The following is a 19,407-nucleotide window of genomic DNA, read 5'->3' on the forward strand; positions in this document are numbered from 1 at the left end:
TTCTGTGCACAGTGATGTCTTATAATTTTAAAATCAGTAGATTTCATAACCTCACATAATCACAAAGCCCATAAATAAAATTAATTTTATTTATAAAAATTCAAAATTATATTATGATCTTTGCTAATTTATTATTGTCTATTTTAAAACTTTGTTTAAAAATAAGAAGTTGATGATTTATATGTTTTATTTCATCAGCAAATGGGGTACGTATATTATTATACAGATTACTGACATCCTTCCCAATTGAAGTGTTTGTATAACTCCAATTACAAGAAAAATGAGGCTGTATCTCCATCCTTCTTGTTCCCCTTTTTATTGAATTCACAGTGACTTTTAAAGAATGGGGAGACACTAAAGCTAGTTCCAGCCATCAGTCACACTGTCCTGAGAGTCTGACCAAGAACAAAATTAAAGAATGCGATCACAAGCTTGGTCTACTTATATGAATAATTCCTGTCTCCCATAAAATCAGAACAAGAGGGAACCCTTATTAGTCACATCAGCTAGGAAAGAGCAAAATACATGCTCCGGGCGATGTGTGTCCAGATAACACCGGGAGGCTCGTGGAACTTGGAGGCCTCTGGAGGGCTGTGCCAGACGCTGGAGCCAGGAGTGTATTATGATTTAATGGCGCCTTTCTGCTGCACCTGACGAGCTGTCCTAGAAAAACAATTTGAAGCAATAAAGCATCCATTTGGCTCCTAAGTAATGAGGGAAGCATTGCTCTTTGCATTAACTATTTATTCAGGAAGAGAAGTGACCAACTGTTAATAAGCTTTATCAAGAGAGGGCAGTGGAAAACATACAAAAAAGCAAAAATGAGGCTCCCTTCCACTTTATATGCAATTAAAAGATACCAAAGCTGAATGGTTGGTGCTCCGCTTCCATGTGACATTTGGCTGGCTGTATTTAAGTGCTCATGCCTGCCAGATGCCCGAAAGCCTCTTGGTTGGAAGCAGGACTGGGGAGCCCCAACCAACGATCGAGGAGAAAAGGCAGTACCGTGTGAGTAGGGAAGACGGGCTGATCTCTTTCCAGAATTGAAACCTTGGACTCATATTCTAGTGTGAAGCGTCGTGGGTTAGACTTTTGGCCTTCTCTCTTCGGTACAGGAGACAAGGGTCTCCTCTTGCCTTCTCGTAAGATAATTATTCTTTAATATTTGTGAAATTTGCTGGATAACAATATAATGCAATGTATTTATGATGTATCAGGGAAGGTTTGTAATCTGGGAAAAGTAAGGACTGCCTCTATAAGCATGTATGATTTTTTTTTTCTTCAATTTGGGATTCATTTCCTAGGTTGGAATGTAACATTTCACTCTTCTTCCACAACCAAAAGAACGACTACTTCCTTGTGGCAAATAGTTCGGGTTTAATAGCTTCAATGTTATAACCGGAATAATCTACCTACACACAAATAGAAGCTTCTTTCAAGTTATTTCAGAATCTCACTTGGAAGTGCCTTTAGTGCTATCATAGCATGAGGGTTTCAGTTCTCCGCTCTAAGGTCCTTAATAAAATTAATTTGCTTATTTTAGTGGCAGGCAGAAAGATGAAAGTAGCAACTATTTCTTTCCCTAAAGCCAACTGAAGGGCTTCTCTGCTAATAGCTTTCCCTCCCTCTCACTAACAAGTAATGTAGTGGAATTCCACGTGATGGGGGAATCCTACCCATAGATCAGACTCAAACTTCCAGCAGAAGTTATATGTAAATCCAATGTTACTTTTCAGGACTTACAGGCTAACCTGGATGTGATGGTCGATGAGCTATAAAATGCCTTAATATTGCATTCCTTTGATCTTCCTGTTTTAACATTTCCATGTAAAAAAAATATGTGCTCATTCTAAGCTTCCTATGAGTTGTTTTGAAGTATCTTCAAAATCTGTTTTCAAGGCAGTTCGTAAAATTAGGTATTATTATTTGGAATCAGGCTGTCTTTAGTCTGAGAGGTAGGTAGCAGTAGAATCAAAGACGAGTTAAGGCTCCTTAGAATTCAGGATACGGCCTGTTTGTTTGTTTCCCGGAGCATCTTCTGTCACACACAGAGAACCAAGCCTGTTTGTGTTTAAGAGCATCTTACTTTCTTTACTAAGGCTGCCAGGGCTCTTCGGTTATAAGTGCACTGCCCCAAATGAGGATTTGCCATAGCTTTCTCTGGTTTGGTGATTATCAATCACAACATTGAATTGCCCTCCTCCAGATAATCACCCCGTTCCGAAGGCTCATGCTGTGCGCTGACCACAGGAAGGAGATGGAGGACTGGATCAGCTGCCTCAAGTCCGTACAGACCCGGGAAACCTACGAGGTACAAGCTCCCCTACCTCCCTCCGACAGCTCAGCTTCTTAGGAAATCCGGGCCAGGTGAAGCGTCTGAGCTCCCAGGTTATTCGAGGTCAGAGCTCCGCCTTCAGCCGCTGGTTTGTGAAGCTATCTTGTGTAACTTTCTCGATTTAAAATTTTCCTGATAAAAATGCTGGATCTGGAATGTTGTTACTATTTTTTGTAACTGTTGCACATTCTAGGCAGGTGCGGTCATCCAGGCCTCTCCTTGGACAGACCTGTTCTATGCTCTCGTTTCTAGGTGGCCCAGTTTAACGTGGAGCATTTCTCAGGGATGCATAACTGGTACGCCTGCTCCCACGCCCGGCCCACCTTCTGTAACGTGTGCAGAGAGAGCCTCTCCGGTGTCACCTCCCACGGCCTCTCCTGTGAAGGTACCATCGCCCTTTACCAACCAACACTCGCTACGAAAGCACATTTCATGGGGTGGGGTGGGGCGGGAGGAGAGACCGGAGCACTGTAGCTGGACCCCCCTTTGAAGTTTCTTTCAAGCACAGGGTCAAGACGAACATGGGATTCTTTGTGTTTACGCAGGGACCAATAACCAAATAACTTGAAATGCAGTGGAAATCCACGGTGGAACTAAAAGTGGCGTTTCACTCCTTTAGGAGGAGTAACTGCTTCTGCCTCTTTCAAGAAAGACTTTTTGGTCTTAGGTTTTTTTGTTTTTAATTCTAGTATTTACTTGGTTGTGATTGACTGTGGGAAACAAGATTCTACGCCAACATTTTATACCCGTTGGCAGAATTTTTGGTGGTCACATACACTGAATGGTTAAAACCCGAGTTTCTTTTATCTCTTGGTTTGATTGGTCTTGTTTAATGTAAATGGATGTCACCATCCTGAATTTCTTTAAAGTTGTCTAGAAAGAAGACCTATGCTATCTTTTTTGTCATTTTCTTCTTTTCATTGCAGGATGGCCCAAAATGAGCACATTAATTATTACCGAGAGGAATTATAGCTTAATTAGATATATTTGATCTTATACCTCAGTAGTGACACCATTATGTACTACTTTTTAAATACATAATAATGCATTTTCTCAAATACAAAACTTCTTAAGTAATTTTTAATGTGATTTTATTATAATTAAATAATAAGGCAGACACAGGACCATGGTTTTTAGCTGATTCTAAATGAGAAAACCTGGACGATATCGTCCTTAAATCTGTTTAAGATGGCAGAAGTGAAGAATAGGGCACTTTGTGAAATCATCATCTCGGATCTGTACTTTCTAAAATACTTAGTTGTTGTTCAAAAAAGAGCCAACAAAGAACATGGCTTTGCCCTGTTTGACCCTTTGGGTTTCCTCTGGGTTAAAAATCCACATCCACCACTGCAAATCGTGTGACCTGGGCAAATGGTCTCATTCTCTCAGCTATTTATTTCCCTCTCTGTGAACTGGAGACTACGGTCCTTTCTATATCCGCAAAGTCACCGTGCAAATGAAGTGAATGAATGTCTGCAATCAAACTTCATTGTCCAGTCCAATAAGTTTTAGGAGTTTGTAGCTGTGGTCTGTAAGAAATACATTAAGAATTCTGGATTGACTCATAGCCTAATGCATGATCATGATCTCAAATAAAATTTTGGAGGAGGTATTGAGCATGGTTAGATGGGAAGAATGATTACATACAAAGATAGACTTTGCACCCGGGAACTTGAATAATCTAAAAGTGCTTACATAGAGTTGAGGCGCTGCCTTAGCCCGCTAATCCTGTTGGCTGTTCTCTGGTGGAAATCTGCTTCTTATCACCTACTCGCCTCTCATTCCCAAATGTTGATAAGGATAGCAGGTCTGATAAGGCCTGAGGTACCCTTCTGATTTCAGATTTATCAGCGTTGAATGTGTTTTACTACTTAGAATTAGGTTTAATTGTAGAATGGCTAAGTATTTTTTCAAGCATTTTCAAAGGAAAATAGGAATTACATCCGTGGGTGAAAATAATAAATGTGAGCCTTTACTAAATTTGTTAACATTCTTTTGTAAATGTTAACTTCCCGAATGTAAATGATGCCTTCCTGAATTTTTAAGCATCAATTATTGGATGTTTATGTTATATTTTTAAAAAATTGCATATTAGCATTCGGTTTCTCTACTCATAAAAAGTTTTAAATCCTAGCATCTTGGCTATTTGCAGTTTAGAACCATAGCTGAATGCTTTATAAAATTCCCAAAGATTTCTTAAATGTAAAAAGTTGGCTTTGTTCAATAAAAATATGGTTTCTTCAGAATATTGTTAGCATGATCCAAGTCATACTGAAACTTTAGGATTATCTCCTCTGGGAGGCCCCTCAGTTCCTGAAAAAAAAATCTGGATAAACAATATTCCCTAAACAGTGGGCATGAATAGCTTTGCATTGGAATGGAATCCAGCTTAGTGAGGCCGTCACTAAATTTCCTCAAACTTTCTGCTCTTAAATTTTCACTGTAAAATGAGACTGTACTAATTTGCCTCACAGGTTTATGTTAGATATAAACTAGAATTATTATTTTCAATCAATTTGCATATAAAAATTCTATATAAAGGAAGTAGTAGAAGATAGAAAAATCATTTTTTATAAACAATCCTGCCAAGTATGTTGAAAAATTCCCTGGTGTAATCTAACTGATAGGTTGTCAGTTAAAACCTACCAGCCACTCTTCGGGAGAGAGAAAATGTGGCTGTTCCCTTAAAGGTTTGCATCCTTGAGAATCCTATAGGGCAGGTCTTGTAGAGCTGCTCTCAGTTAGAATTGACTTGAAGACGTGAAAGTCAGTTGAGAATTTTAGTGATAATTTCAGAAAACGACTGTCTTTCACAATTACTTGAGCAGTAATTTAACCAAAATCAATAAAGGGCAAATTTTTAAAGTAACAGCATCAAATATATTAACATAAGCATTCATTATCTTAACTGCTGCTTACAGTCTACGAAACTGTAAAACAGTTTTTACAAGACTGACCAGAGCAATAAAGTATCATTTTATCACATGTCAGTGTATAGTTTTTTCACTTTGTGGTTTTACAAGGATGGCTTTACAGGTCAGGGGAAAAGGCCTTATTTCAAAATCACTTGTTTGGAGAAGTTTGCATAATTATCATTTCTAACAAAAAAAGATGCCCATTGGTCATTTTTATCCATTAGTGACCATAATTACAGTCTGGTTTGTGTTACTATTATCTTTGTATGATATAACTTAGTTATTCTTGGCTCATCGCATGGAACATTTTATTATAAAATTGTGATTTTTATTTTAATGAGCTACTTGGGTTTTTAAGGAGAAAATGTTTAAAACCCTGAGTACTTATTAACTGAGTGTAAAGCACTCATTTGTACCTCAAAAGCGCCCTGGGAATTTAATGGAGGTGGTTTTAAGAACACAAACCGGTGGCCAAGGAGTCCGTGACCACATGGTTAGAGTGCACCTGCTCTTCATAGTGTTTTCAGTGGCTGAGTTTTTGGAGTTAGAGCATCATGTCTTTCTTTTGAGTGCCTCTGGGTGGACTCACGGACTTATGGTGGTGTCATGGGTATGCATTGGGCTGTGCTCTCCAAAGGTCAGCAGTTCAAAACCACTAGCCTATCCTAGGAAGAGAGATGGGGCTTTCCACTCCGTAACCCCTTTGCTAGCCCAGGGACTTCTGTACGGATCATACTTTTTTGAAATACCTTAATAACTGAACAGACCTGACAGCGGTGACCAGTCAACGCTGATAAACTGTCATGTGTTGACACACAAGGGAAGCCGTCATGCTGAAACTCGATTTCAAGCTTAACTTTTCTTCCCAGAGTGCAGTTTTTGCTTATTGGCAACAAAATTCAAGTGAAAGAATTTTGTTTGCTGTGTGAAGTCTGGTTAGATTCACACCGTTATTTATGACACACACACTCAAAAGGGCTGAGTTCCAATAAGGAATGGTTCACGGTACCCAAAACAAGGGTAGCGGAACATTTCCAAAGTATAGATAGACTGGCGTGTTTCAAGGAAGTGCCAGCTCAGTCTTAGTGGCCACGGACCAGAGCAAGTCAAAAAGTATTGCTACTGGGATTTCCCTTCCCACATGCTACATGCCTGCGTTGCTCCGTGTTCCTGTGACCACTGGAAGGCTGCACATACGTTTTCTCAGCAGCACACTTGCCTGAGTCTCTTTAAGCGCCTTCAAATTCAAAGATCCAATCAAAACAGTGGATCCAAAAGGTTCTGCTGGACCCATTAAACTCAGGGCAGAGAGATCAGCTCAATTGTGACTTTTGTGGGATCCCAACAGGGTCATCGTCATTTTCTCAAAGGAAGTGCGAGTTTTAAGAAAACCGAAAGCTGCCTTGGGGAGCAAAAGGCCAGAAAAGTTGCCCCAAGAGAAATTTTTGTCCATCCCAGAAATACCCAAAAAGTCTGCTGAGGGTGGTGGGGCTGTGTCCTACAGGAATCTTGTTGGGACACCTTAACCCATCTACCCTACAGCCTTGATCCAGACTTCTTTTGATCCCCAAACTCAGGATTACAAAGGAACCTGCTTTTAGTCCCCGGAGGATGCCAACACTGTTTTTGGGACACACTGTAAATTGAAGAGTACAGAATCCTTTGGGGTTGGATCTATACCTGCAAAAGTGTATAGAGCTAAATGGAGAATATGGCAAAAAGCAGTACTTTCCCATTTTGATATTTGTGTTTAATAAGATTTCTGAGACTTTGTACCAATATTTTTTGACTGACCCTCATATAAATCAACTATAACTAAGGTATCTGAAGCATTTGAACATTTGGCTGTCAGATTCTTAGTTAATTGACTGTCCTGTTCATTTTTTAAAATCACATTAGGCCAGTTAAAAGAGAATGGGATATAGCCCATTATTCCAAATTCATTAATGATTGACTTCCATAGAGCATGTGTAAAGGAGCCACCTTACATTTAGAATGTATTATTATTCTTCTATAACCAGTATTGATTGATTGATCTAATTCTAAAATATCAGCTACTGAAAATCTTCTGGAGAACAGTTCTCACACCACTCCATGGCTACTGGTTTACCTTAATATTTATCTATGAGATAGTTATCTGCCAAGTCAGATAATGGCATAGCATCCGTATCCTCCAATGCTTAAGTAGTTTGTGCCCTTAGCGGGATAGATGTATTTAACATTAATTCTGATGTTCACTTGTTTTTTGTTGTTGTTGTTTTTTCCACTGTCCCTCTACCAAGGCTGATGCCCTTCTCTAGACATTGGTCTCTCTTGAGAACATGAGATAAAATCTGGCCGTCTTCCTTAGGAGCATTCTCACTGTACTTCTTAAAAAACAGATTTGCTCGTTTTCTAGCTGTCCATGTTACAGTTAGGGTTCTTTGGCTTCACCATGGTTCAAAGACATCGATTCTTCCTTCCTTCGTACCCCTTGTCCAACAGCCACATACCTGTGAGGTGACTGAAATGATCATGGCTTGAGGCAGGCTCACCTTAGGCCTCAAAGTGACATCTTTTGCTTTTCCACACCTTAAAGATGTCTTTTGCAGCAGCATTGCCTAGCGGAATGCATGCTTTGATTTCTTGACTATGGATTCCATGGGCATTGACTGTGAATGTGCGTTAAATGAAACCCTTTACAGTGTCAAACTTCTCTTCCTATATCATGCTGCTGCTGATCAGATCAGTCATGAGGATTTGCGTTTTCTTTTTGATGAAATGTAGCCCACACTGTAGACTCTAAACTTTATCAGTAACGTTTCAAGCCCTCTTTGTTTTCAGCCAACAAGGTTGTGCCATTTGCAGACTACAGGTTAGTTAACTCTTCTTCCAACACTCATGCCACATTCTTCTTCGTATGGCCCACCTGCTTGGATAATTTATTCAGCATACAAAGTGAATAGTATAGTGAAAAGATACAGCCTTGATACACTCTTTTCCTGACTTAAAACCACATAGCATCAAATAGTGAGCTCTTGGTCTGTATGCAGATTCTGCATGAGTTCAATTAAGTGTTTGAAAGTCCTATCTTCACAACATTGTCTATCCTGTGTTCTGATCCAAACAGTCAAATACCTGTCACTAAAACCCTGGTATTCTCTGCTTTCAACCAAGACCCATCTGACATACAATAAGCCTCGTTCCACATCCTCTTCTGAATCCAGCTTGAATCCCTGGAAGCTTCCTGTCAATGCACTGCTGCCACCCTTTTTGAGTGATCGTCCATAAAACTTTACTTGTATATGATATTAATGATATTGTTCGATAATCTCAGCGTTCTTTTGGGTAACCTTTCTTTGGAATGGGCACAAACATGAATCTTGTCCAGCTGTGGGCTCAGGGGGCTGTTTTCCAAATTCTTGGCATAGACTAGTGTGTGCTTCCAGTGTTACATTCATCTGTTGAAACACCTCCGTTCATATTTCGACAATTTCTAGAGCCTTGGTTTTTGCCAGTGCATTTAGTGCAAGTTGGACGTCTTCCTTACCTACCACTGGCTCTCAACCAATTGTTTTTGGTACAGTAATTCTGTGTATCTTTTTTGAAGCTTCCTGCATCATTCGATCTTAAACTTAAAGAATCCTTTAAGACTTAACTCAAGGGTTGGATTTTTCCCTTAAATGAGAAATTTCAAGTGTTTTGGAGTTCTAGCTTGAGGTCTCCGCACATTTTATTATATTACTTTACCTGGTGTTCTGGAACCTCCCTTTGAAATCTTCTGTTCAGCCCTTTTATTTCATCAATTCTTCTCTAACCTTTGCTCAAGAAGCAAGTTTCAGAGTCTCTTCGCACATCCATCTCCATCTTTCCTTTCTTTCCTGTCTTTGTGGTGACCTTGGCTTTTCCATGCACGATGCCCTTGATGTCCTCCCACAACTTCTCTGGTCATCCGTGTTCAGTGATTGACATTGATTCTTCAGATGGTCTTTGGACTAGCTTTAGTCTTTTCCAGCCACAAGTTGAACTTTCAGATGAGCAATTGATGGTTTGCTCCACAGTCGCCCCCGTCTTGCTTGTAAAGTTTCTCCATCATCTCTTTTTATAGATGCAGGCAATTGGATTTTTGTGTTCTGTATCCCATGAGGTCCACATGCATATTGGCTATTTATTTTGTTGATAAAGAATGTTTGCAATGAGTTAGTTGTTGGTCTCGCCAGATTCCACCCTGTGACCTCTGGCAGCATATCTATTACCAAGGCCACATTTCCAGTGCCTGATCCATCTCTGCCCGACTTTCTCATGTCAATCACAGTAATCATCAAGGCATCTGCAGTCCCTATCGTTTCAATTTCAGACTGCACACTTGGTGAGAATCTTCAATTTCCTCATCTTTGGTATGAGTGGTTGGTGCGTAAATATATATAATGGTCTATTAATTGGTCTTCCTTGTAGGCCTTTAGATATTATCCCATCATTGATGAATTTTATTTCAGGATCAATCTTTTTCGGTCTTTCAGACTTTAATTGTGACTTGGGTATTAAGGATCAATTTTGAAATGTTCTTTTTTTATGATTAATTTAATACTATTTCCCTTCAATTAATCATTCCCAGAACAGTATAACGCATAATAACCTGCTGCCTACAGTAGCAATCTTTTCTTCTTCTTTTCTTATTTTTTAACAATATCAATCTTTATGCGAAACATTTCTTTCTCTTTTGACAAATTTCGATTTTCCTAAGTTCGTATTTTGTAGATTCTACATTTTGATAACCAATGGATATTTGCAGTCATTTTTATTTTTCATTTTGAGTCATTGCCTGTTAGCAAATAAGGGCTCCTAAAAGCTCCATTCCGACTACATCCTGAAAGACAGCTCAACTTGAAGAAGACAGCTCTTCCCCAGCCATATGTTGAGTGCCTTCCAATGGGACTACCTCATCTTCTGTCACTATATTAGACAATGTTCCACTGCGGATATATTTTTACTGTGGCCGTTCTCTAGCAGTAGATGTACTAGTCCTTCTTTGTCAGACCCTGGAACCTCCACTGAAACCTGTCCACCCTGGTGGACCTGTGAACATATGAAATAAGTGTGGCATAGCCCCCAGCATCACAGCAACATGGAAGCCCCCGCGGTAAGACAAATTGACAGATGAGTGATGGTCGGATTTTCATGAGCATGATTAATTTTTCAAATAATCTGTGCTTTCCTGTTGTTGTTGTTTCTTTTCATTAACCCCCAGCCCCCCCCAAAATCTATAGTTTACTTTCTTTCACCCATGGACCACTTCTTTCCTGAATGTCTCTGTTAGAGGCTTCTTTATGGCTGTGGAGAATCAGTGATGCTTAGAGTGGGAACATCACCGCACCGTTCCTTTCTTCTACATAACAGGGCCGTCATCTCACTCTAGTACTGTTAAAAGACAATGCCGTGTTTGTGACCTTCATCAACCTGTTTCCCATGTTGCTTGAGAGCCTCCTTCAAGTGACAGCCGTGTACCTTACAGCTCAAAACTCCTATGTAGTATCTCTTTCTTTTATCAGAATATTTGCAGTTTTTTATTTCATCCAAATGTAGTTATCGGGAGTGTACAGCTTGGTGGGTTTTCAGAAACTAGACACACTCGTGTCATCAGCACCCAAGTTAGCAAAGGGGGTGTCTGCGCACCGTGATGTGACCTGTTTGTTGGCGGCTGTGCTGCCTGCCAGCTCTTCAAGAACTGGGGCGTTGGTAGTTAGCCTCTGTCTCTTCTTTAACGAGTTAGGGCAGTCTCTAAATATCACTGCGTATCACTTAGTCCAAGCCATCGGTCAACAGACAGTCACAGTGGTTTTCCAGGACGACCACTGCCGTTCCTGAAGAGTAATTTAAACGTGCCTTACATTTGTTCCTGGTAGCTCACTTAAACCTTCCTAGTGTCATGCTCTTTAATTGTTGATGCCAAAGTACTTACTCCTTTAGAAGTCATTCACATTTTCTCTTTTTTCAGTGTGTAAATTCAAGGCTCACAAACGGTGCGCAGTGAGAGCAACAAATAACTGCAAGTGGACGACCCTGTCGTCCATCGGGAAGGACATCCTGGAGGACGAGGATGGCGTACGTCTCGGTTCTGTCTCTGATCGCCCACCGGGCTCCTTCCTTCATGCTCTGCTCATGTGCGAGATGCTCGAAACGATGCTTAAGCGGGAATGTGGGAATGTTTATTGTTAGGATCGAATGGAAGCGTTTGCTTCATGACGGATCTTTACTTTCCATTCCGTCCTTTGTTTTGAGTCATTCCCTGTTAGCAAATAAGGTTTGCTAACCCTTATCATAGCTGATTTCAGCTGCTACGTGTCGAGCACCACCTGTTGAGCGCAGGGCGGTGGAGTGGCTGTAGGGATGGGAGAAATTCTTTAAGGGTTACCTCAGATGTTCATTCCTTAGATATGGGATTTTCACTCAAAGCAGAGCTCCTGCCTTCAATTCCTTACCCCCATAGCCCCGCCTGTTCATATCGGATCTCTCCTAGCACTTACTGATTGTAGTAAGATAACCCCTCGCCTGGATTTTCTCTGTCCCTGGGCTAGGAGTCTCCAAGAGTGCGGATGAGGGTGTACATGGCTCTGCAGTGTGGCCTCTGGATAGTATGAACCCTTTGCAAGTTCTCCAGCTAACCCCAAAGTTGATGGCTCAAGCCCACCCAGAGGCAGCTTGGCAGAAACACCTGACAATCTACTCTCCCAAACCGTTCCGTTGAAAACCTCATGGTGCACAGTTCTCCCCTGACACACATGGAGTCACTGTGGTTCAAAAACGACTCTGTGGTAGCTGTTTTGTCTCTGTATCCCTGTGGTCCTCAGAGCACCTATACCAAACTCATTGCCATCCTGTCGCTTCTGACTCAGAGTGGCCCTAGACGTGGTTAGTAGCTGAACTCGTAACCCAACCCATCACCCACTCCAGTTCATTGCCCTTGAGCCATGGCAAGCCTCCAGGACCAGGTGGAACTGCCCCCGAGGGTGTCCGAGACTGTCACTCTTTCCAGGAGTAGGAAGCCTTGTCTTTCTCCTTTTGGGGTCTGGTGGTTTCCAACTGCTGGCCTGGAGGTTAGTAGCCCACTGCATAACGACTCTGCCCCCAGGGCCCCTCCTACTGCATCGCCAGGACGGAATAGAGGTTTGATAGATGCATGGGTGCCATGAACTCTTTCCTGTTACTGAGTGTGAAAAGTTGGGAAGAACCAAGTGTCCACCAGGATAAGATGGGAGAGTTATGTCCTTCCCACTCGTTCACTTGCCTGCCCTTTCTCCCTGCCCCCCAGGTAGCCATGCCTCACCAGTGGCTCGAGGGGAACCTGCCCGTGAGCGCCAAGTGCGTTGTCTGTGACAAGACGTGCGGCAGTGTCCTCCGTCTGCAGGACTGGAAATGCCTCTGGTGCAAAGCCATGGTAAGGGCATGCAGGTCATTGCCGTCCTCTCACTGAGCCGCTGTCTTTGCATCGTTGCGCGTGTGGTTTCGAGGTAGAACAAAGCATTGTGGCAGGGGTGGTAGGGGTTGGGTGGAAGACGGGAGGGTGAGGGAACGCAGGGAGCAGACGGTGGATGTGGGAGGGAGCACTAGAACTGATGGTGACGACACAACTCATTTTAAAAGTGATCTAACCATGGCGGGGAACAAAAAGAGAAAGTGTTCTAGAATTGTTTGTGGTATTGATTGTGCAACTCTTCTTGATATGATCAAGCTATTGAATTGTGTGATATGTGGATGCAGTACCAATAAACCTGTTTTAAACAAAGAAAAGAACTTTTGGCAGAGCAGAGGCTGGTAGCACACCACCCCATAGTTCCCTTCATCCCTGTGACAAAGCGATATGCCTGCCAGTCTGGCCACTTCTTCAAATGCCCATTTTGTAAGGCAGGGCTCTGGCGCTTGGCGTCCGAGGTGTGTTCTGTGAAGTTGAATGTGCTGTGCTTTGGGTATTGTGCAAACGTCATATTATGGGAGGTTTCCAGCGATTGTCCTTGACGTCACTGCTACCACAACCCCCACGGCTACGGCTGCTGCTGCAGGAGCTGCTGGCAGCGGGCAGAGGAGCGGGTGGATGCCAGTGGGGTGGGCACAGGGCCACACAACCCTGCCCGAGATTCTCCCTGGAGAGCAGCACACATGCCTTTGAGCCAGGTCAAGTCAGCTCGACCCCCTGCTGCAGGTTCCCCTTTCTGCCCTCGGTATTCCGAATCAGAGTCTGTGTGTCCATCAGAGTCACCCGGGGGTCTTGTTCAAATATGGATCTGGATTCAGCGCATCTGGATAGAAAGGCAAATTTTCCACAGGGGTTTGAACAAGATGTACACATTCAAGGCCCTTTGCCTCACCTGCGAGATCCCACCCAGGGTTCAGGGCTGTGGGAGTCTGGGTGGGTGGTTAAAATAATAAACAAAAGGACGGCTGTCCTTCCTTTAAGAAAAACAATCTGTCCTACGGAAGCGGTCAGATGATGTTACATGTCACATGTCCACATGTAGCATGTTATTGCTCTTCCTCTGCCTAAGGGTCTCCTCCATTTGTTGACTGCCCTTCCTTATATTTTTACAACACTTAGAGGCTTTGCTCTTTTTAAGCATCTATCTCTGTCTGTTGTACACAAACCACCCTTCTTCAGAAAGCCACCTAATTGTCGTCAGTAGGTAAAATGTAATTTTGCTAATGCATTCTCTGACAAATGAAACACCAGGTCCGGCAGGTCATGCATGCACTGGTATTTTAAATATTTTTAAACTTCCCTGCACATTCACGAAAAAGAGATGCAAAGCGCCCACCACATGACACAGAGCCCGCAGCGAGCACTGCTGCCGGATGCCGCTTTGTGCTGGGGCAGTCGGAGCGGGTACGAGGGTGGGCAGATGATGGGCCGCAGGGCCTGGAAGCAGTGCCTGGTGCCGCTGCCATGCTCCGATGGTGAGTACATTGCAGCAGAGGCTGATTAATGGCATGCTGTGTTGAATTTTTTAGGTAACTTGGCCGTCGGCTTCAAATGCAAAAGCCATTGCTGTAGTCCGTGTGGTATGTAGACTGGCGAATGTAAGCGATATGAATCAAGAAGGTTAATTTACTATTCAGTGAGACTGGTTCCTTGGACTCTAACCAAAATCAACCAAACTCACCATGGCGATCCCAACCCACAGCGACCCTGTATGGTAGAACTGGCAACAGTTGGGGTTTAATGCATGTGTCTTATCATTCCGTAGTTCTATCACATCGGGTAGAATTGTACAATTGCTAGACTGTAATTCTGTATGGGAACAGAGTCTCATCCTTCCCCTCCAGAGTGACTGGTGCTTTTAAACTGCTGACCTTGCAGTTAGCAGCCCGACATAGACCCCACTTTGCTTGCAGGGCACCTTAAGAAGGAAATGTAGCCAAGTCTGATGGGTAATTTATGCTTCCTTTTCATTTTTAAGTCAAACTTGGGCCTATATCCAGGGTCAGCAAACTGTGACTCTCAAACCGTGTGTGGCTCCTGTAGTACATACATGTGGTTCTGAAGCAAAACTGAAAAAATGTCAAGGACTTATTCAGAGATGGTGATGCCATTTGTTTGTGAAAACATACTTATGGCTCTCGAATGATTTTTAAGTTGATGCGAGAGACAGGATTGGCTCTTCTGTCTCGAAGGTTTGCGGACCCCTGGTCTGTATCACTCTTCATCCGTTGCCCCTTAGCCATCACTGTTTCCACGGTGTTTCTGTTACCTCGTGTGATATGACTCGGAGACTACGTGGATGTCTCTCTCTGGGGGTTCTGTGCAGCCGTAGCCCCGGAACCTTCACTGCCACTCCTTAAGCAAGACGTAAAGTCTTTATTCCCCTTCTCCCTTTGGGGGGGGAGGATAATTTGGGAATCATTTTAGAGCTGTTTTATATATTATTGCTAGCCTTCACCCGACATTTTATTTAATCAGTGGTATTTTGAGTTTACTAGCTTTAGCAGTAGGACTTACTTAAGTTTTTTGTTTACTTTCTCACTCTGCATATTCTCCAAAGATCCCCGATGGGCACTGGGTTGCCAACCTCAGGGTTGGCAGTTCAAACCCACCAGCCACGCCACAGGAGAATGACGAGGCCATCAGCTTTTGTAAAGAGAGTTTCAGAAACCCAGAATCAATTTGTTGGCAGTAGATTTTTAATTACCTTCAATTAAAAAATTTCCCAAGTAGAATAGCAGTATTATTCCAGAAGATAAGAAGGGTCATTCTAGAATCTCTGTTCCCGGCCAAACTCACGTATCACCTCAGTGGCATGTACCCTTACCACCCTGTCATCCTGTGCAAGTTAGACATGCTGGTTTCTGGGCTACCGTCACTCTTGTAGCATCTCTCTTGCTTCTGCACTTCCTGTCCCCGCTGCTGTTAATTTGATTCCGCCTCATGGCAATCCCATGTGGGTCAGAGTAGAAATATGCTCCAAAAGGTTTTTCATTGGCCCATTTTTTAGAAGTGGATTTCATCCTCATGTGTCTGTTTGAGTTTCTAACAAGACAGGAGAGACCAGTCTCTGGAAAAGGACCCCAGGTGTGGTAAAGTGGAAGGGCAGCAAAAAGAGGAGGCCCCGTGATGAGATGGCTCACCACAGTGGCTGCGCCAGTGGGCCGGCTCACCCATAACCATTGTGAGGATGGCAAAGGGCAGGGCGCTGCTTTGTTGTGTTACTATGAGTTGCAATGAGTCGAACCAACTCGAGTGCACCTATCAACAACAGGACACCTAGTGTCTCCAACATCTCGTGGAAGACCAGGGCTCCGCAGCTGTGACGGGATCCCTCCTAAACAATGGTCAGTAACTAGAGACGGTGTCGTCCTCTTGCAGTGTAGTGCAGGCGTCATTTTATTTTCCGCTTCTTTCATTTAATATTATAGATATTTTTTATGTTGTGCTCTACGATTCTCATACCCATTTTTCCACCTTTTCCAACTACCTGGGCATGCCAGTTTCTCTAAAACCCATTTGTCCTTTTTAATTATTGGAAACTGTAGTAGGAGACTGTTCACCAGCAAAACAAGACTTGCTACTGAATGTCTATTATTAGCTCCAAAATTTTCCGAAATACAGATTTAATTTTTTGGCCAGTTTTTTTAAAAAGAAAAGCTATTGGAATAATGTATATGGTTTGTTGAATGGAAAATTGCTCTGCTCTGTAAACTATCACCCATTTTACAGTAAGAAGAATAATCAAATATAAAACCATAGTAAGTGCTTTCATAAAGTGTCTGTTTTTACTGATTAAAACCTTTTGAAAGCTGTTTAGGTGGATGTATAAAATAGTTTTACTTACCTGAGTCCTTGATATTTAGCCTGCTTTAGTTCTCAGTAGCATCTTCAGTGAATTTGAAAATGTTTGCTTTTACAGAGAGCCTTTGATGTGTACCAGTTTCCAAGATGTTAGACTGAGGGATATCCTTTTTCCCTATTTTTTTATAGAATCCAAAGTCTGAGAAAATAGACATGGATTCATCAAACGATCCATTATATATGAGTATATAGCACCGTATTTTATAGGACACAGCAGAACTACATTCTAGGGCTTCCAGGGCTGTAAAGCTTTCCGGAAGCAGACAGCCTCATCTTTCTCCCAGAGAATAACTGGTGGGTTTGAACCACGGACCTCTCAGTCAGCAGCCAAGTCCTCGGCCACTGGGCCACCAGGGCGTCCTTCAGTATGCTACATATATGCATAAGATCACCATCCTGTGATAAAGAAAAATGCCACCAAAAGGGTAATGATAGGACCACGGCAGAAAGAGTGGAAATGTTAAAGCTTCCGTGGAAGGATTTTTTTAAGTTCATGAGAAAATGGACTGAAAAAAGACGAGAACTTTTCCATGAAGTTTTTTAAGTCCCCTTTGAATTAATTTTGAATCGATTAATGAATTAATAAATAATTTCATTTATTAATAAGAACTTTGTAAGAGAATGTCATCGGTCTATTTCATGGGTCGTGATACTGAGGCACACTGACTAGCTTCCCTTCTCTCCCTCCTCCTCTTCTCCTCTCGACTGGCCTTCAGTGGGCACTTACTGACTGTATGCTGCTTGCCTGAGACCGTCGGGTCTAGGCTATGGAGACCAGAATTGAATTCCCAAGTCTAAAATGATTAGTCCCTTCCTTAGAAGCAAAACCAGTCCACCACCATCAAGTCGGTCTTGACCCATGGTGACCCTGTAGGACACAGTAGAACTGCTGCGCAGGGTCTGTGAGAAGAGCTGGTGGGTTTGAACATGCTGACCTTGCAGTTAGCAGCGCAGCGTGTCAGCCACTGTTTGTCACCAGGGCTCCTGGTCCATTTCTTAGCGGTAATTAATAATTAATACCCGTGCCCTGCAAGTGAGTTATTATTCCTGAACTTTTGGTGGTGACTCAGCTGATCCTAAATTATCAGTTCCTTAGCTGTGATTGATAACAGAGCAAACCAGTCCTGTCTTTTTGTGCCTCTTGTTTGTTACTAGGTACACACGGCCTGCAAAGATTTATATCATCCTGTGTGCCCCCTCGGCCAATGTAAAGTCTCTGTCATACCTCCAATTGCACTAAACAGCACTGATTCTGACGGTAGGTAGCGGCAGTGTAAGCTTGTGTGTTTCTGGTATACTCAATGTGGATGTGTACATTTCTTTTCCTAGAACAGCTGGAACTGTAATTGGTTCTTGTGGCCAGTTTTTATACAATAACTCCATTTAAATTGCCGAAGAGTACATTCAATCTTGAAAGTATTTTAAAATTCAATTTGTAACATGTAGCTATTAATATGATGGTAAATTACTGTGTATCAGACTTGGATATTGGATTAATTTCAACAAATAAGACCATTACTCTTCACTGAAATGCAATCTGAAAAGGTTAATTTTTTAAAGTGGTTTCTTCCCCCTCCATCATTCAGCTGCCCATTTTAGACTTGCTATTATTGCTATCTGTTTTTCTCTAATTTCATAGCAGAGATTTATATTCCTATAAATTCATTTACTGTCCTCCGTCCGAGTCATGTATCTTCGCTCTGAGTGTGGGAGACCCTGCCTATGCCAGTTTGGGCACCGCACGCTAGTAAATAACTTCCTTGTAAGCAGACTTCTTAACATACATTGTTATTAAAGTTTTGGATATGTTACGGATATAGTACGTTTTACTTTTCAAACACTATATAGGTTATACCAATAACTATCAATATCTGTGTTATCTATTGACACAGTTTTAAGACATATAAATCACGTATCTATAATATAGATATCAAACTGTGATTTTTTTAATACCTCTGCTACTTCTGACCCTCCTCACCACGTTTCACGGTTCTTTTACTTTAATATAAATTTTAGAGTATATTCTCTGACCTCAGCAAGAAGCAAATTAAAATATTGAAAGGGATTGAATGTGAATATGCAAATTGTTAGACATGTGAATTTAGATTTTTTTCTCTTACAAGGGAGAATAGTTAATATTGATGGTTTATCTCAAGGTATCTATGATCAATACTTTTCCCTTCTGTGGTATGATCTTTCATTACAGTGCATTTTTAATAGACACATCTCCATTTGTGATGGGGGCACGATAAAGCATACTTTCATTCAAGTAATAGATCATCACCATTTCAATGACTGTACTTTTTCTCTGAATTTTTGGCAATAGTTTAAAAGAACTGTACGTATTAATTTTGGACTCTTCTCTTTTTTCCCTACAGGTTTCTGTAGAGCAACCTTTTCATTCTGTGTTAGTCCTCTGCTGGTTTTTGTCAATTCCAAAAGTGGAGACAATCAGGGAGTAAAGTTCCTTCGTCGATTTAAACAGTTGCTAAATCCAGCTCAGGTGTTTGATCTCATGAACGGAGGTCCTTACTTAGGGTAATTGACAATTGATCAATTTTGTCTGCATGAAATCTGGCACTAAGCTGAAAATGAGCCGGGCATTTTCCACTCAAGCAAGTGATCACTGACCTAGGTTGACCCTGTAGGTGTGTTCCCGCACCACCCACCCCGTTGCCTTTTCATTAGAAATGTGTAACATTCTTATATTCTGGAAATTCCAGAATTTTCTAGAAAGTATTTAAGATGGTATCCTCCATCCCACAGTGCCCTCAGCTGCCCAACTCTAAGATGAACTTGTAGAAGGTCAGGAATGTAAAATAAGAGTTAGAAAGTGATTTACA

The 19,407-nt window shown here is 42.0% G+C and overlaps 1 protein-coding gene across 1 annotated transcript in view; it reads left to right on the plus strand.

The window, feature by feature from the left end:
* DGKH (diacylglycerol kinase eta) overlaps window positions 1-19,407 on the plus strand; it is a 138,164-nt gene that overhangs the window by 36,965 nt on the left and 81,792 nt on the right. The window contains exons 3-8 of the mRNA XM_045287092.1: window positions 2,207-2,311; window positions 2,588-2,720; window positions 11,225-11,331; window positions 12,539-12,664; window positions 17,720-17,822; window positions 18,943-19,102. Of these exons, the coding sequence (XP_045143027.1) occupies window positions 2,231-2,311; window positions 2,588-2,720; window positions 11,225-11,331; window positions 12,539-12,664; window positions 17,720-17,822; window positions 18,943-19,102 (710 nt within the window). The 5' untranslated portion in view covers window positions 2,207-2,230. The remainder of the gene's footprint in view (window positions 1-2,206; window positions 2,312-2,587; window positions 2,721-11,224; window positions 11,332-12,538; window positions 12,665-17,719; window positions 17,823-18,942; window positions 19,103-19,407) is intronic.

This window comes from Echinops telfairi, unplaced genomic scaffold (assembly GCF_000313985.2).
Source record: "Echinops telfairi isolate 266 unplaced genomic scaffold, ASM31398v2 ScPeMD7_11;HRSCAF=52, whole genome shotgun sequence".
Classification (NCBI taxonomy): domain Eukaryota; kingdom Metazoa; phylum Chordata; class Mammalia; order Afrosoricida; family Tenrecidae; genus Echinops; species Echinops telfairi.